A 17,050-nucleotide genomic window follows, 5' to 3' on the forward strand; every position below is an offset into this window, starting at 1 on the left:
TCAAGTAAGATGGTACGTATTGTGAGAGGGCATCAGAGGGCAGACACACTGAAACCATAGTCACAGAAAACTAGCCAATCTGATCACATGGACCTTTTCTAACTCAATGAAACTACGTCATGCCGTGTGGGGCCACCCAAGATGGACTGGTCATGGTGGAGAGGTCTGACAGAATGTGGTCCACTGGAGAAGGGAATGGCAAACCATTTCAGTATTCTTGCCTTGAGAACCCCCATGAACAGTATGAAAAGGCAAAATGATAGGATACCGAAAGAGGAACTCCCCAGGTCGGTAAGTGCCCAATATGCTACTGGAGATCAGTGGAGAAATAACTCCAGAAAGAATGAAGGGATGGAGCCAAAGCAAAAACAATACCCAGCTGTGGATGTGACGGTGATAGAAGCAAGGTCCAATGATGTAAAGAGCAATATCGCATAGGAACCTGGAATGTCAGGTCCATGAATCAAGGCAAATTGGAAGTGGTCAAACAGGAGATGGCAAGAGTCAATATTGACATTTTAGGAATCAGGAACTAAAATGGACTGGAATGGGTGAATTTAACTCATGACCATTATATCTACTACTATGGGCAGGAATCCCTTAGAAGAAATGGAGTAGCCATCATGGTCAACAAGAGTCCAAAATCCAGTACTTGGATGCAATCTCAAAAACGACAGAATGATCTCTGTTCATTTCCAAGGCAAACCATTCAATATCACAGTTATCCAAGTCTATGCCCCAACCAGTAACGCTGAAGAAGCTGAAGTTGAATGGTTCTATGAAGACCTACAAGACCTTCTAGAACTAACACCCAAAAGAGATGTCTTTTTCATTATAGGGGACTGGAATGCAAAAGTAGGAAGTCAAGAAACACCTGGAGTAACAGGCATATTTGGCCTTGGAGTACAGAATGAAGTAGGGCAAAGGCTAGTAGTTTTTTCCAGAGAATGCACTGGTCATAGCAAACACCCTCTTCCAACAACACAAGAGAAGACGCTACACATGGACATTACCCGATGGTCAACACCAAAATCAGATTCATTATATTCTTTGCAGCTAAAGATGGAGAGGCTCTACAGAGTCAGCTAAAACAAGACCGGGAGCTGACTGTGACTCAGATCATGAACTCCTTATTGCCAAATTCAGACTTAAATTGAAGAAAGTGGAGAAAACCACTAGACTGTTCAGGTATGACCTAAATCAAATCCCTTATGATTATACAGTGGAAGTGAGAAATAGATGTAAGGGACTAGATCTTATAGACAGAGTGTATGATGAACTATGGATGGAGGTTCATGACATTGTACAGGAGACAGGGATCAAGACCATCCCCATAGAAAAGAAATGCAAAAAAGCAAAATGGCTGTCTGAGGAGGGCTTACAAATAGCTGTGAAAAGAAGGGAAGTGAAAAGCAAAGGAGAAAAAGAAAGATATAAGCATCTGAATGCAGAGTTCCAAAGAATAGCAAGGAGAGATAAGAAAGCCTTCCTCAATGATCAATGCAAAGAAACAAAGGAAAACAACAGAATGGGAAAGACTAGAGATCTCTTCAAGAAAATTAGAGATACCAAGGGAACATTTCATGCAAAGATGGGCTCGATAAAGGAGAGAAATGGTATGGACCTAACAGAAGCAGAAGATATTAAGAAGAGGTGGCAAGAATACACAGAAAAACTGTACAGAAAAGATCTTCATGACCCAGATAATCATGATGGTGTGATCACTCATTTAGAGCCAGACATTGTGGAATGTGAAGTCAAGTGGGCCTTAGAAAGCATCACTATGAACAAAGCTAGTGGAGGTGATGGAATTCCAGTTGAGCTATTTCAAATCCTGAAAGATGATGCTGTGAAAGTGCTGCATTCAATATGCTGGCAAATTTGGAAAACTAAGCAGTGGCCACAGGACTGGAAAAGGTCACTTTTCATTCCAATCCCAAAGAAAGGCAATGCCAAAGAATGTTCAAACTACCGCACAATTGCACTCATCTCATACTCTAGTAAAATAATGCTCAAAATTCTCCAAGCCAGGCTTCAGCAATACGTGAACTGTGAACTTCCAGACGTTCAAGCTGGTTTCAGAAACGGCAGAGATCAAATTGCCAGTATCCGCTGGATCATCGAAAAAGCAAGAAAGTTCCAGAAAAACATCTATTTCTGCTTTATTGACTATGCCAAAGCCTTTGACTGTGTGGATCACAATAAACTGTGGAAAATTCTGAAAGAGATGGGAATACCAGAGCACCTGACCTGCCTCTTGAGAAACCTATATGCAGGTCAGGAAGCAACAGTTAGAACTGGACATGAAACAACAGACTGGTTTCAAATAGGGAAAGGAGTATGTCAAGGCTATATATTGTCACCCTGCTTATTTAACTTCTATGCAGAGTACATCATGAGAAATGCTGGGCTAGAAGAAGCACAAGCTGGAATGAAGATTGCCAGGAGAAATATCAGTAACCTCAGATATGCAGATGACACTACCCTTATGGCAGAAAGTGATAGGAACTAAAAAGCCTCTTGATGAAAGTGAAAGAGGAGAGTGGAAAAAGTTGGCTTAAAGCTCAACATTCAGAAAACTAAGATCATGGCATCCGGTCTCATCACTTCATGGGAAATAGATGGGAAAGAGTGGAAACAGTGTCAGACTTTATTTTTGGGGGCTCCAATATCACTGTAGATGGTGATTGCAGCCATGAAATTAAAAGACGCTTACTCCTTGGAAGCAAAGTTATAACCAACCTAGACAGCATATTAAAAAGAAGAGACATTACTTTGCCAACAAAGGTCTGTGCTGTCAAGGCTCTGGTTTTTCCAGTGGTCACGTATGGATGTGAGAGTTAGACTGTGAAGAAAGCTGAGCACCGAAGAATTGATGGTTTTGAACTGTGGTGTTGGAGAAGACTCTTGAGAGTCCCTTGGACTGCAAGGAGATCCAACCAGTCCATCCCAAAGGAGACCAGTCCTGGGTGTTCATTGGAAGGACTGATGCTGAAGCTGAAACTCCAATACTTTGGCCACCTCATGAGAAGAGTTGACTCACTGGAAAAGACTTTGATGCTGGGAGGGATTAGGGGCAGAAGGAGAAGGGGATGACAGAGGATGACATGGCTGGAATACATCATTGACTCGATGGACATGAGTTTGGGTAAACTGCTGGAGTTGGTGATGGACAGGGAGGCCTGGCATGCTGCAATTCATGGAGTTGCAAAGAGTGGGACATGACTGAGTGACTGAACTGAACATTATGTGTAGTTATTGCCATGGGGAAGTCTTCAGGTAGACTAAAACGTTCATGAATTAAATCCTGAGTAGTATGAGTATTTGAAATGAGGATCTGTCCAAGGAGGCTGAGGGAAGCATGACCATTTATCCCTCTGTGTCCCCAACACAAAGCACAGGATCCAATGCAGTCACTTAGTTCGCTAGATTTAAGAGAATGGGAGCAAAATACATGGTTATTGATAGAGACCATAGGAGGTAGATTAGGAGGAGAAATGGAATGAAGAGTCACAAAAGACAGAATGAACTTGGTAGACTGAAGAGGGCGAGTCGTGCTGGGTAAGCACAGTGGACTCTACCTTTGCTTCTGCAGGGCCAGCAGAACCCAGCGGTTCAAGTTGTATCATTAGGTAGGGTCAGAATACGCAGGGCCTGAAACGGATGTCAGATTGAAGAATTTAGACTCCAAAAGGCCGGCCACCCCAAGAAAAGCCAAGGTTCTGGAGTGGGCCGTGAGAACAAGAGATTTCCTTTTGGGAGGTGCACTCTGGAGGCATTGCACTGGTGGTGGCATCTGAGCTGCTGCCGCCGCCGCTGGCGACAGTGTTGAGCTGTTACCGGTGGAGTGCTTTCCACTGGACTTTCGCTTACAGTAGCTACTGAAAGGGAACAGTGCTGTCGGCTGGTGCTGCTATTTCATGCCATTCCCTGACCGAGTGCTGTTAACTCTATCTCTGAACCTTGGCACCAGACGACAGAGGCGGTGGCATCTGGCCGCAGCTGGGAGGCAGTGCGTGCGCGCTGGGCGGGGAGGTCTGGCGAAGCCTAGGGCACAGCAGCCGCCCATCCCGGCGAGGGCGGGGCGGTCGAATCAGGCCACGCCCCCACCCGCCTGCGCAGGCGCGCTTCGGGGCCGTTGCTGTCAGGAGCGCACTAGAGGCCGGACCGTGGCGGGATCCGACGTCTGGCTGTACCCGGCTGACTAAACCCAGCGCGGCAGCGGCGGCGAGGGTGGCGCGGCCCCGGCTCCCTGCCAGGTCGCAGAGACTAGCAGGGACTAGCGGGCATCTGGCGGGGCAGGCACAATGGGGAATCGGGAGATGGAGGAGCTCATCCCTCTGGTGAACCGTCTGCAGGATGCCTTCTCCGCCCTGGGACAGAGCTGCCTGCTGGAGCTGCCTCAGATCGCCGTGGTGGGCGGCCAGAGCGCCGGCAAGAGCTCGGTGCTCGAGAACTTCGTGGGCAGGTGAGCACGCGAGGGGGAGGGTAGGAGGCGGGGGCGACCCCACTTCAGGCTGCTGGAGAGTCGAGGGCAGGAGCCGGAGGCTGGACCAGGGGCTGCAGCGGATGGGAGGGAAGAGCGGCAGTGTCCGTGACGGCGGGCGGGGTCGTCCCGGCTCCGGGCATCCTCTGTCCCTCCCCGCCTGGTGGCCCTCCTGTCTGCCTTTCATCCTGCGATACAAAGCCATTTCCTCCCCGTCCTCCGGTCTGGGAGTCGGGGAGGGGGTCCGCCCCAGGATGACTTCCCCCTCCCGCCCGTTGCGCGCCAGCCCCGGGGACAGCCTGAATGCGTAGCTCTCCCGGGAGCTTCCCAGTCCCCTTTCTGTTTTCCCGGCTCAATATCCTCCTCCTTTTCCTGTCAGCCTCCCCAGGCTCTCCGCGAGGCTGTGGGGTTCATTTCCCTGCCCCTCCCCCCTTGGAGATGCTTTCCTTCTCGCCCTGGTTCTCGGCTTCTGTCAGCTGTCTACTGTTCGAGACAGTCGTCGCCTGCTCCTAGCAGGGGAGGCGGGGTTCGAGGAGAAAGAAATCGTTTGTTGTGGTGAGGCTTTAACCCACGACGCTTCCCCACCGTTCTCCTCACTGAGTCCAACAGTAAAAGGTGATTGCGTTTGCGTGTGCACCTACTCACAGCTCCAGGCATAGAGAGAAACCGAGGCAGAGACTCTGAGAGGGGGGTGAACTGGGACTTGTGTTGTCCAGGTGCCATGTCATTCCTGCATCATCTCGGAATGGACCAGCATCTTTCTCATACTCTCTCTGCACCCCCTTCCCCAGCATCATCTTCGATTCCATAAGCTTTTATTTGTCCTGCGAACCTTCAAGTTAACAGCTGAATTGAAATTATGGTTCCAGGTTTCGTAGTTACTTTTAATTCTGAAAAACCCAAATAATACATTTTTAAATTGGGAATCAGCATTCCCCGCCCCCCCACCCGATTGAGCAGTGCATGAGAGATTAAGTTACCTTAACGGCCTTGCCTGAGGAGTGCAGACATTTGCTAAGAAAAGCCCATTGGAAAGCATTATGAAAACTGAAATCTGTTTCCTAGTAATAAACTAGGTAGAAATGTACAATAGCTGATGGAGGGGGCCAGCGATGGTACAATACAGAGACTGTACTTGACTCTTTCTGTTTGACTGGTTAGTGATTTTGAATTCAGAAGGTTCGTGGTTTGTTTGTTTTTTGGCTTTTCTTTTCTTTTTTGTTAGTGTTTGTGTAAAATTTAGATATTCCCACATCTTTGGGAATGGTAGTATCCATAAAGTGTATATTCTTTTCTCTCAGATGATACTCTTAAGGATTTTTTTTTTCCCCTTCCTGATGAACTAGAAAGCTAAGAAACCTAGTTTTTAAAAAAGTAAGATTGCTGACAGTTGGCTGTTATCTTTGACTAAGTCACTTAATCACTTTTCTCAGTTTTATCATTAATTTTAGTGGTGAGAAAAGTGATGGTAAAGCATTTTGCCTACGTCATCATAGACTTATGGTCTAGTGACGGATGAATATGTGATTTCAAACGTGTACACAAAATAGTCACATACATAAGGGTTTTACTTTCTTTGATTTATTGTCAATGAAATTCAGTAAATTTAAAGTGGTATCTATAGTGAAAGTGAGGTTTGGTGAGGTTTTTTTTGGGATTTACAAACTCCAGAGCATTTAACAGGAAGCCTTAATAATCATTTAATTACTTTTGCTTTTTAAACAAATACTTAAAGATTAAAATTGTAAGTAATTCAAATGCAATGACCATATTTTATGCATCTTTCATATATTTAGTTGGATGAATCTGCCTTATAAATGCACTTTTTGTGGCAAGAACTTTTGAACCTAATGTTGATTTTATCCACATATCTTGATTCTGTTCTTCAGATTTTCCAATCCTGAACATAGTCACTGATGCTGTAATAAAATTGTAAATATCTTTCCTCACTAGCTATCCTCTTTCCAAATGAGAATTTTAAAAATCTGAAAGAGTAAAATATTTTAGCTTGAATACTCTTTATGATAGAATGAAAAATAGGGACATTGTAAATAGTATGTATACCAGCATATTTATCAGAATACATTAGTAATTTATTGGTAATTTAATTTACCAATAATTAAATACTATAAGAATGTCAAGTCAAAGGAAAGGATGGGCATAAAGGAAAAAACTGATTTAATAAATATAGCAAGCTTTTTTATCTGTAGAGATGACACCTGCCAGCAGAACTTATATATTAGGTGAAAATTTAATTAAAAAAGTAATTTGATTTTAGTAAAGGTTTCAGTCATTGAATTATTGAGGAATCTAATTTCTAATTATAAACAAACCTTAGGGAAAAAGGAGTTCTGTATTTTCTTAGGAGATTCATTCTAAGTGGAAAAAACTGCTCATATTATACTGTAACCTTTTATCTTTTTATTATCCAGAAAATTTTCAATAAAGATAAGGTTCTTTAAGAATGAAACTTTCCTCTTTTACATATAGCTGTTTTCATTTTAAGGCTCTGACCTCTATGCAGTTATTGAATGCAGTCATAAAACAAGGGCTCATTACTTGGGTAAATTAGTAGCATTTGTTCACCATTTAAGCTTGTCCTCTTAAATAATGATGCATTTTCTTCTTAACATTTAGCAATCCATGTTTAGTGGACTGTCTCTTTCTCTGTCTGTTTATATTGATTTTTTGACACCACTGAATGAATTTGGATGTGAATTTGTTTACTTCATTTAGCTGTAACTCTAAAATCTAATTTTGGGTTGACAAGTTTTGAGACTGTTATGAATAAAATGAGTCTTGAATGTACTACTTGTTTGTGATTTTCTTGTTAAAGTGATTAATTTACATATTAATATAATGTAATATAGTGTGAGAAACCAAATTGTTCTTTTGGGTGTTCAGATGAGATATAGGCTCTCAGTGAGAGGCAGCTTAAGGTCTAATGAATAGAAGCTGAGACTCAGTGGTCTAAGTATATAGGGGCTGTCTGAATATAGGGGTTCACTATATGGCATGGGGTCTGTCCATTGGTCTTATTTGTGTGTAGAAGAACTTATTCAACTACTTTTACACCCTACCTTTTTTTAAACAGTGCAGTGAGATGATGATAATGGTCAACGTTTATAGAATACTTGTAATACATCAAGTGGAGCTGGGATTCAGCTTGAGGTATCTGAGCTTTATACTTGTGCTCTAAAACCTCTGGGCTGTATTGAACTCCTCCATATTGAGATTTACCATTTTCTCTGATAAATACTTTTGACGTCTTTCTTTGATCACACTTCAAATTACCACCTAAAATAATAACAAACTGCTATATTAATAATTTAATTCATAATTTATTTAAATCAGTCTGTCTTGCCTCATTTCACAGAGGGTTTGAGGCAACCCCTTAAGTAGAAGCAACATGAGTTAAGAGATAAGTCGTTTTTTTTGTTTTGTTTTGTTTTTTTACTATATTAGACATTCTTGAAGGGAGCTCTAAGATGTAATTGGATTATTTATTTAAGTATGTGTTGAGAGGGAATATAACTTGTTTATAGTGGTGTTAAGTGAAACTGTACTAGTTGCTAATGTGTAAATGCTTTTTAATGATATACTTGTTAGAAACATTAGTTCTTCAATGCTAATTATGTAGGCAGAGGATTCACATTATTCTATTCTAGCCTAAATGGTAAAATAGACTTTCAATTGTGCACAAGTAGGTTTTTTGATGAGTGGGGGTCAAATAAAAGATAAAGTGAGTATGTTGAGGGGAGTTCGTGTCAATGTGAAAATCTCATATAAGGTATATTTATTTTGTTGAAAGTTTCTAAACATGGGTATGTTGATTTATCAAATTAGAGTTATTTTGCTGGAGAACCTTAAAAGTGAACCATTTGATGCTGTTGTTGAATAGACATGACCAGATAATTTTTTAAAAATTCAAAGCCACTTATATGTCTTAGATACTAATTTATTCTTAAATCCTTTGACTAATTTCAAGAGAGTTTTTAAAAATTGAAGCAGTAGCATGCATTTTAGTGAAATTATTAATTCTGAAATAGTTTTATTTAAAAAAATATCAAAGCATTTGATTAGTGAATATTTTTCAATAAATGGCTTCCAACTATTAAAGTTATTAGATAAATGAGTGCTAACAATTAAAATGTGATAATTGTTGAAAATCATACTTCATGGTTCCCAAGAGCCTATTTAAAGTGTCAGAAACATGAGCTCTGTTTTATTCAACAGTTAATTGCTAAAACCTGAAACTACAAAGATATTTTTACTGTATTCACATTGTGTAATATACTTTTAGGTTATCACAAATTCAGTTGGTAGGATTTACTTGTAACAATCAACTAGTAATAATTCCTGAGAAGCAATATACCTCAGTGAACTGGACTGGATAGTATATCTCTGTTTTGAAATTTACTTATGATTAACAGATATAAAAAAATGCACTGGATTAACTTCTTTAAGAATGAAGTTGGGCAGATGTTGTTACCCAAAACTTTGAAGGAATGGGAACTTAATAGTTAGCTATTCTAGAGAGTAGGTTCTTGGGTCCTTTACCAATGGGACATACATTTAGTAAATTGTTTGTCTTAGGTAGTCAGTACTTTGTGCTGGGCCTAATAAGTAGAGTTAAATTATGATGTTTTGCTTAAATTATGATTGCTTTTAAGAAAGAACTGCAAACAGCTCAAAGAAATAGAAGAGTTTTTCTTTTCCTCATCCACCAGAGCCACAAGAGAACTCTGTGCTAGTGTACTGTGTAGAACAAACCATTTATTTTCTAGATGGCCGAAGTTTTGTCTACGTCTGCTTTGCTTTTTTCTCACACTCAGCATTAATTTAAAAATTCTAAAGGATTTGGATTGCCATTTCCTTCTCCAAAAATGAACATTATAAAGTGGAGGGAAGGAGGAGGCTAGCATTTGTTTCGCCTTACTTGTTGGCAGGCACGGATGCTGTTAGACCTGCTTCAAGCCTTCTGTACCTTGTTTTCACATCCCCATGTTAATAAGAAAGGAGATTCATGGTTAGAGAGACAAGTAATTTGTGCAAGGTCACATGACTAGCAAGTGGCCAAGCAGGGATTTAGTTTTGGGTGTGATTCTGGTTGATAACTCTGGAGAAATGTGGGCAAATAAAGTCAATGAGTGGGTATTATTGAGTTCTAGGTATCCTGGGTAAGAATGTAGAAGGAAGTATGAATGTACAGAAGCTGATGTATATATAAAATGAGAATTGACAGCATAAGGTACGAGATCACAACTTTCAAAGATTTTGCAAAATGAAGACAGTTGGGTATAATGAAAATTAAATGGGAGAAAATAATTTATACTGTGTCAGTTTATTCCAACAGAAAAGAAAAACCTCTGAAAAACTACAGTTCTGAAATTGAGTTGCGATGTAGTGGAAAATAGACAGTATTGGAGATTTCAGTGTCATTTGGCAGCCAGTATCATTTTAGCTCAAGGCTGCATGCACTGAAGTATCGATGTCAAAGCAGGGAGGTGGTAATCTGTGTCTCAGTGTCTGACTTGACAACAAGGCATTGAATTTAGATTGTCAGTTTATCACAAAGAGACACTGTATGTTGCATAGGGCCTGTGAGAAGAGTAGCAGGAAAGAATAGAGGTTGGGGAGATTAAAAATATAACTGGATACATTGAGGGTGGGATGGATCAGATTAACTAAGGACCTTGAAGGCACTAATACTTAAGGGAGATGGAATTCTGTTTTTTAAGAATAAGGCGTTTAGTTAAAGGAGTTGAGTAAGTAGAAGACAAAATGTTAGGGAAAATGTTCTAAAAGCAAACTTGAGAATAGAATGTATTTACAAAGGAAGGTACAGGCAGAGGGAAGGTTGATACTAAGTGATTTGCATTACTGAGTTAAACACCATTCTAGAAAATTAGAAGGTTTATTAATACCAAATTGGTGTTTTTCTTTTTTTTTGGTCAGAGCTGTCTTAGCTTTTTTAAAATCAGTAGGAAAATAGGCATTTCAGTAGGTTCTATAAGAAACTTTCTTCTGGCTTTACTTTTGCTCACTTCTTGGAGTACATTAGGTTACAGAGAAACAAGAGATTTGCCCAAGGTCAGAAATAGAATCAGAGTTGAGTTTGGAACTTGGTGTTTAGAACTGGGAGCCCAGTGGCAGTTCATCATCTTCTCTTTCTCCTCTTATCATTTTAAATTATCTCCCTCTCATCCTTACTACCTCCTTTTCCCATTTCTTTTCATTGGACCAATCTTTCCTTCTGCTTGTTACTCCTCTCCATTACTTCTCTTGATGGTAGACCAGCCATGAATTTTTTTTTCCTCCATACATAATATGGTAAAGAGACAGGGAACAGGATGTTTCTCAGGCTAATACACTGGTCCTAGTGGCAAAGAACCTGCCTGCCCATGCAGGAGACGCTGGAGACCCAAGTTCAATCCCTGGGTCGGGAAGATCCCCTGGAGGAGTAAATGGCAACCCACTCCAGTATTCTTGCTTGGAGAATTTCCTGGACAGAGGAGCCTGGTGGGCTGTAGTTCGAAGAGTTGGACACTAATGAGCAACCAAACACAACACATACACTAGAGTAAATTGTAAGTTTTGGGAAACAGATGGGCCCGGGGAAAAGACTATATGAAATAGTAGATGTTTTCACACTTTATTAATATTTTCCTACCAGCTGTGCATATCTAGAAAGTCATGCCTGGGTTGGTCACTGATTGGCCTTGCTTAAACTGGGGAAAGCTTCTGAAACATTGTGTGTAAGTTAAGTAATATAATGAAAAGGTTACTATTTCAGAAGTGGATGAGATTTTTGAGAGAAAGAATGATTTATTTAATCCATGAATTATATGAATGATACAGTATTGCTTTAGATTTTGTCTTTCCTATAAACATCCCTGCTGAAGATTCTCTATTTCCAGGAGTTTAAAGTGTGTGTCTCAATGCTTCTTTGTGATGGTGTCTTATTTTCATTTCTCACAGCTTAAAGGTCGTGCTATCTCTGGGAATAACACATTCATACCTATTAGAAGTGAGTAGGGCTTCTGCAGGACTTTATTGTCTGTTGTTTTTGTGGCTTGAAATTGAAAAGACTAATCCATTTAAATAATTTGATGTGTGCTTTATCTTACTTAATATATTTGTTTTCTTAGACCCTGAAAAAGCCAGAATTTGGAAAGAAATCATCATCATCATATTCTGGTAACTGAGGGCAGACTTTGCTGCTAGGCATATCAGTCCCACCTCTGACTCCATAATGGATACAAACATGGCATCTCAGCAAGGCATTGAACTTCACTGAGATTTAATTTCCTCATTTGCAATATAGAGACAGTAATACAGACTTCATTGTTTTATGTGCTTTTGGGTTCCAAGTAAGATGCTGTAAAGTGTGTGACCCATAATAAGCATTTAATAAGTGATTTCTATGATATTGAGATTTATTAGAAAAACATGTATTTAATCATTCACATGACCAAAATATAATTCTCAAATATATTTGGTCTGTGTTCATAGTTTCTCACTTATTTTTCCTCAAACCCTTGAAATTTCCTAAGTTTTGAAAAAAAGGTGTCTTCTGTTAGGTTACTGAGGTGACTTTTGGAAAGCACCCAAGCATGAGGGCTCTTTGCCAGTGGAACCAACCTTGTGATTAGAGGGTTGGAAGTCTTAGTCTCATCCCCATGCCCGCTCCTCCCCCAATCCTCCCACAATCTCTAGGGAGAGGAGAGGGGCTTGAAGTCAAATCAGTTACCAATGACCAACAAAATTTATTTATTTATGGCTGTGCTGGGCCTTTATTGCTGCATGCTGGCTTTCTCTAGTTGTCGTGAGAGTTCTCTCTAGTTGCGGTGCATGGGCTTATTGCGGAGTATGGCTTCTAGGGCATGTGGGCTTCAATAGTTGATGCTTTTGGGCTTAGTTGCGCCATGGCATGTGGTATCTTCTGGGACCAGGGATCATACCTGAGTCCCCTGCATTGCAAGGTGGATTCTTAATCACTGGACCACCAGGGAAGTCTGTCAGTGGCCGATGATTTACTCTATCACAACTATGTAATGAAGCCTCCATAAAAAACCCAAAAAGGGCAAAATTCACAGAGCTTTTGGGCTGGCAAACACATGGAGATTTGGGGAGAGTAGAGAAGGCATGGAAGTTCCTCACCCTTTCCTCATACCTTGTGCTATATGTCTCTTCCATATGGCTTCCTGATATATACCTATTTATAATAAAACAGTAGTAAAATAAATACAATGCTTCTCTGAGTTTTCTGAACTTCTCTAACAAGTTGTTTGGACCAAGGAGGAGGTCGTGGGAACATCTAATCTGTAGCTAGTTGGTTAGAAACATTTCTAACAACCTGGGCTTTAGATTGGTGCCTGAAGTTGCAGGAGAGGGTGGTCTTGTGGAACTGAGCTGTCAACCTGTGAAGTCTGAGGGTTTCTCCAGGTAGATCATGTCAGAACTGAGTTGAATTGTAGGATACCCAGCTGTTGTCCAGAGCACTGCTTATTGCTGGTGTGAGAAACAACCTCCGCATGTTGGAATTGGTACTGGAATCCATTTGTTTAGTGGTTACTAGTTTTAGTCTTTTATCTAGAAATGGACAATTTCTAACTTTTTAAAACAAAAGTAAATCTAGGAGAGAAGATAGATAGTAGTGTTTAATGTGCATGGCCTGTAATAGTGCATTCAATAAATGATTGCTATTAGTTTAAGTCTTTTATCTAAACTCGGCATTTTCTGAAACAAAAGCAAATTTAGGAAAGACAATAGATAGTAATGTCTATTGACAAATTTTTTTGTGGATGTTGGAAGATTACAGCTGCATCAAAATGCTAACTTTTAGATCTAAGTTAAAGATTTAAAAATTACAGTTAGTTCTAGATCTTAAAGTATATTTGGATCTTTTTAAAAGAAAGCATTACTCACATTTAGCATTACTCCAGTGTATATTTAAACACATATATACAAGTCCAGTTTGTATACTCTTCCCTCTCAAGAGTTCCAAAGTACTTCTCATTTATTTTTATTAATCCTTACAGTATCCTTGAGAGTATAGTAAAAGCATGTTTTATTAACTTCAATTTAGAAATATGGATGGTTGAACTGGAAAAAGTTAAGTAACATGCTAGGGTTTGAATGGCAAATACCAGAGATAATGAACATAGTAGAATTAATCACATAGAGATAATACAATTAAAAGGAATTTTGTTGAAATTATTTTCAGATACTCTCCTAGAGAATGAATTTTAAGCAAAGTATTTAATTCTGTGATACTGATAAACCATTCTTTCAGTTCACTCACTCAGTCGTGTCTGACTCTTTGGGACCCCATGAATTGCAGCACGCCAGGCCTCCCTGTCACCAACTCCCGGAGTTCACCCAAACTCACGTCCATCGAGTGGGTGATGCCATCCAGCCATCTCATCCTCTGTCATCCCCTTTTCCTCCTGCCCCCAATCCCTCCCAGCATCAGAGTCTTTTCCAACGAGTCAACTCTTTGCATGAGGTGGCCAAAGTACTGGAGTTTCAGCTTTAGCATCATTCCTTCCAAAGAACACCCAGGGCTGATCTCCTTTAGAATGGACTGGTTGGATCTCCTTGCAGTCCAAGGGACTCTCAAGAGTCTTCTCCAACACCACAGTTCAAAAGCATCAATTCTTCGGCGCTCAGCTTTCTTCACAGTCCAATTCTCACAACCATTCTTAGCATATCTTTATCTTTTGGAAATGTTAGATGAAGTTGTAGGCAAAGATGGAGGTAGAAGTGGGAAAAACAGCTGAGTCTGACTGGTGAAGGAGGACAACTTAGCAAGAATATTAGTGAAGGTCAACGAAGAGAAATGACCTATAGCCAAGGGATCAGGAGGTAAGATAGAAAGATGGTAACGATAACCCTGTATGTGAGACAGCAAAAGAGACACAGATGTATAGAACAGTCTTTTGGACTCTGTGGGAGAAGGAGAAGGTGGGATGATTTGGGAGAATGGCATTGAAACATGTATAATATCATTATGAAACGAATCGCCAGTCCAGGTTCGATGCATGATACTGGATACTTGGGGTTGGTGCACTGGGATGACCCAGAGGGATGGTACGGGGAGGGAGGAGGGAGGGGGGTTCAGGATGGGGAACACGTGTATACCTGTGGCAAATTCATGTTGATGTATGGCAAAACCAATACAATATTGTAAAGTAATTAAACTCCAATTAAAATAAATAAATTTATATTAAAAAAAGAAAAATAGTGTCAGGTGCTATTAGACCTTACAGAAGTATCAAACTTCTCGAAGTAGGTGTTGAAGTAATACCCAGTGACTTTATTTTCATTGGAAAGATTCATATCTTGAGTTGACTGACATTTTCACAACTTGTTAACCTCCAGTTTTAGCTCTGAGCTAGTTAACTGGTTCCGTTTGGAATTACATTTTCTGTATGTTTCTAGGTATGCCTCAAGCTTTGTGTAAGAATAGTTTTGGATTATCCAGAGGAGGCTTAGAGCTTTGTGTGTATGTGCATCTGTTTTCTAGTTAATAAAACAGAAGCCCATTATTTTCATATATTTTAAGGAGGAGAAAAGATTTGAAGAAAAAACACAAATAGAATCTAAAAAGGAGGGAGTTATGAGTTATTGTGAGTTATTTAGTTTGAGGTAGATTTAATTTATACCCACAGTAGATGTTCCCTGGATGTTTGTTAAAGGAAATACCTCGGATGAGTTGAGGTAACATGATGGAAATCAAGGAGAGCTAGGATTAGTCTGGTCTTTACTGTCATCCCATTGGTCTTCCTCCACTCTCCCTATCTGATTTAGAGGCTCCTTTTTAGTGGTCCTTGTTCATACTTCACTGCATGGGGATCTTACTGTACAGTTTGTTGCCTTGTCTGTCTGTCCAGCCATTTGCAGTTTCCATGAGGCCAGGAATGCTTGCACTTCATTTGTCATCTTCCATAAACAATGCTGGCACGTAGTAGGAGCTAAATGAATGATTTAGCTATGTGACTGTATATGTTTATCCAAACTAAAGCATATGTTCTTCATCAATATGTTTGTTGAGGATAGGGTGGATGTTGGACTGGATGCATTTTTTTTCAAACAAGAGTATCAGAGTTCCTTCCAGGTAATGATAAGTACTGTATTGTGAAACTTTTGTGTTAGTTGTATATTTGTATATGTGTACCATGCTGCAGTATAAAATGTATTTCTTACTATGGTTGTCCTCAAAATGGTTGAATGCCTCTGGACTAGATTAAATCTAATGTTACTTTTAGTCATTTATTTAATTATTCTATATTTCCATGGTAGGACATATCTTTGTGTAACAGAAGGCAAATTTCACAGTATACTGCTTTACTAGGTGAGTTAAAATGAAGATAATTTTATTATTTTTATTTTTTAAAATTAATTGAAAAAGGAATATGCCTATGTGATTACACCTCTGACATTCCAATAGTGCATATAGTAAAAATTGTCTCTCACCAAGGTTTCTTATTTATTAAGGTGTTTAATATGCATATCTGACAGATTATTTCTGGGTTATATTTTCTTTACATGATGTCTATCTGACTTTTGAGGGCAGAGAGAGTTTAAGAAACTTGTCTGATTGTAGGTAAATGATTAAACCAGTTGAAAAATAACATGTTTGAAAATTCTTTTAGCAGATGGATGTATTCACCCAGTGTGTCATTTACAGTCCCTTACATGCCAGAAAATGTGAGATTCTATGCATATAACAGATCCTTCAAAGAACCTGGTGACCCCGAAGGGTACAAGGGTTGATATGCACAGGCTGTTGTTATCAGGGTAATGAGGCTAACAAATTTGGCAAACCACTTCCGTATTCTTGCCTTGAGAACCCTGTGAACAGTATGAAAAGGCAAAAAATTATGACACTGAAATATGAACTGCCCAGGTTGGTAGATGCCCAATATGCTACTGGAGAAGAGTGGAGAAATAACTCCAGAAAGAGTGAAGAGATGGAGCCAAAGCAAAAACAATGCCCAGTTATGGATGTAACTGATGATGGAAGTAAAGTCCAGTGCTTAAAAAGCAATATTGCATAGGAACCTGGAATGTTAGGTCCTTGGATCAAGGTAAATTAGTAGAAGTGGTCAAACAGGAGATGGCAAGGGTGAACATTGACATTTTAGGAATCAATGAACTAAAATGGGCTGGAATGGATGAATTTAATTCAGATGACCATTATATCTACTACTGTGGGCAAGAATCCCTTAGAAGAAATGGAGTAGTCCACATAATCCATAGAGTCCGAAATGCAGTACCTGGTGCAGTCTCAAAAATGACAGAATGATCTCTGTTCGTTTCCAACACAAACCATTCAATATCACAGTAATCCAATTCTATCCCCCAACCAGTAATGCTGAAGAGGCTGAAATTGAACGGTTCTATAAAGACCTACAAGACCTTCTAGAAAAAAAACCACCAAAAAAGGTGTCCTCTTCATCATAGGGGACGGGAATGCAAAAGCAGAAAGTCAAGAGATACCTGGAGTAACAGGCAAATTTGGCTTTGGAGTACAAAATGAAGCAGGGCAAAGGCTAA

General features: G+C 39.9%; 1 protein-coding gene across 6 annotated transcripts in view; it reads left to right on the top strand.

The window, feature by feature from the left end:
- Positions 4,127-17,050, top strand: part of DNM3 (dynamin 3) — a 628,097-nt gene continuing 615,173 nt past the window's right edge. For 4 of the 6 annotated variants that reach the window (XM_005690649.3, XM_013970161.2, XM_013970162.2 and 1 more), the window contains exon 1: positions 4,140-4,468. In XM_005690649.3, the coding sequence (XP_005690706.1) occupies positions 4,308-4,468 (161 nt within the window). In that variant the 5' untranslated portion in view covers positions 4,140-4,307. Of the gene's footprint in view, positions 4,469-17,050 lie in introns of all 6 variants that reach the window. The other 2 variants (XM_005690651.3, XM_005690650.3) reach the window with 1 other exon arrangement.

This window comes from Capra hircus, chromosome 16 (assembly GCF_001704415.2).
Source record: "Capra hircus breed San Clemente chromosome 16, ASM170441v1, whole genome shotgun sequence".
Classification (NCBI taxonomy): Eukaryota; Metazoa; Chordata; class Mammalia; order Artiodactyla; family Bovidae; genus Capra; species Capra hircus.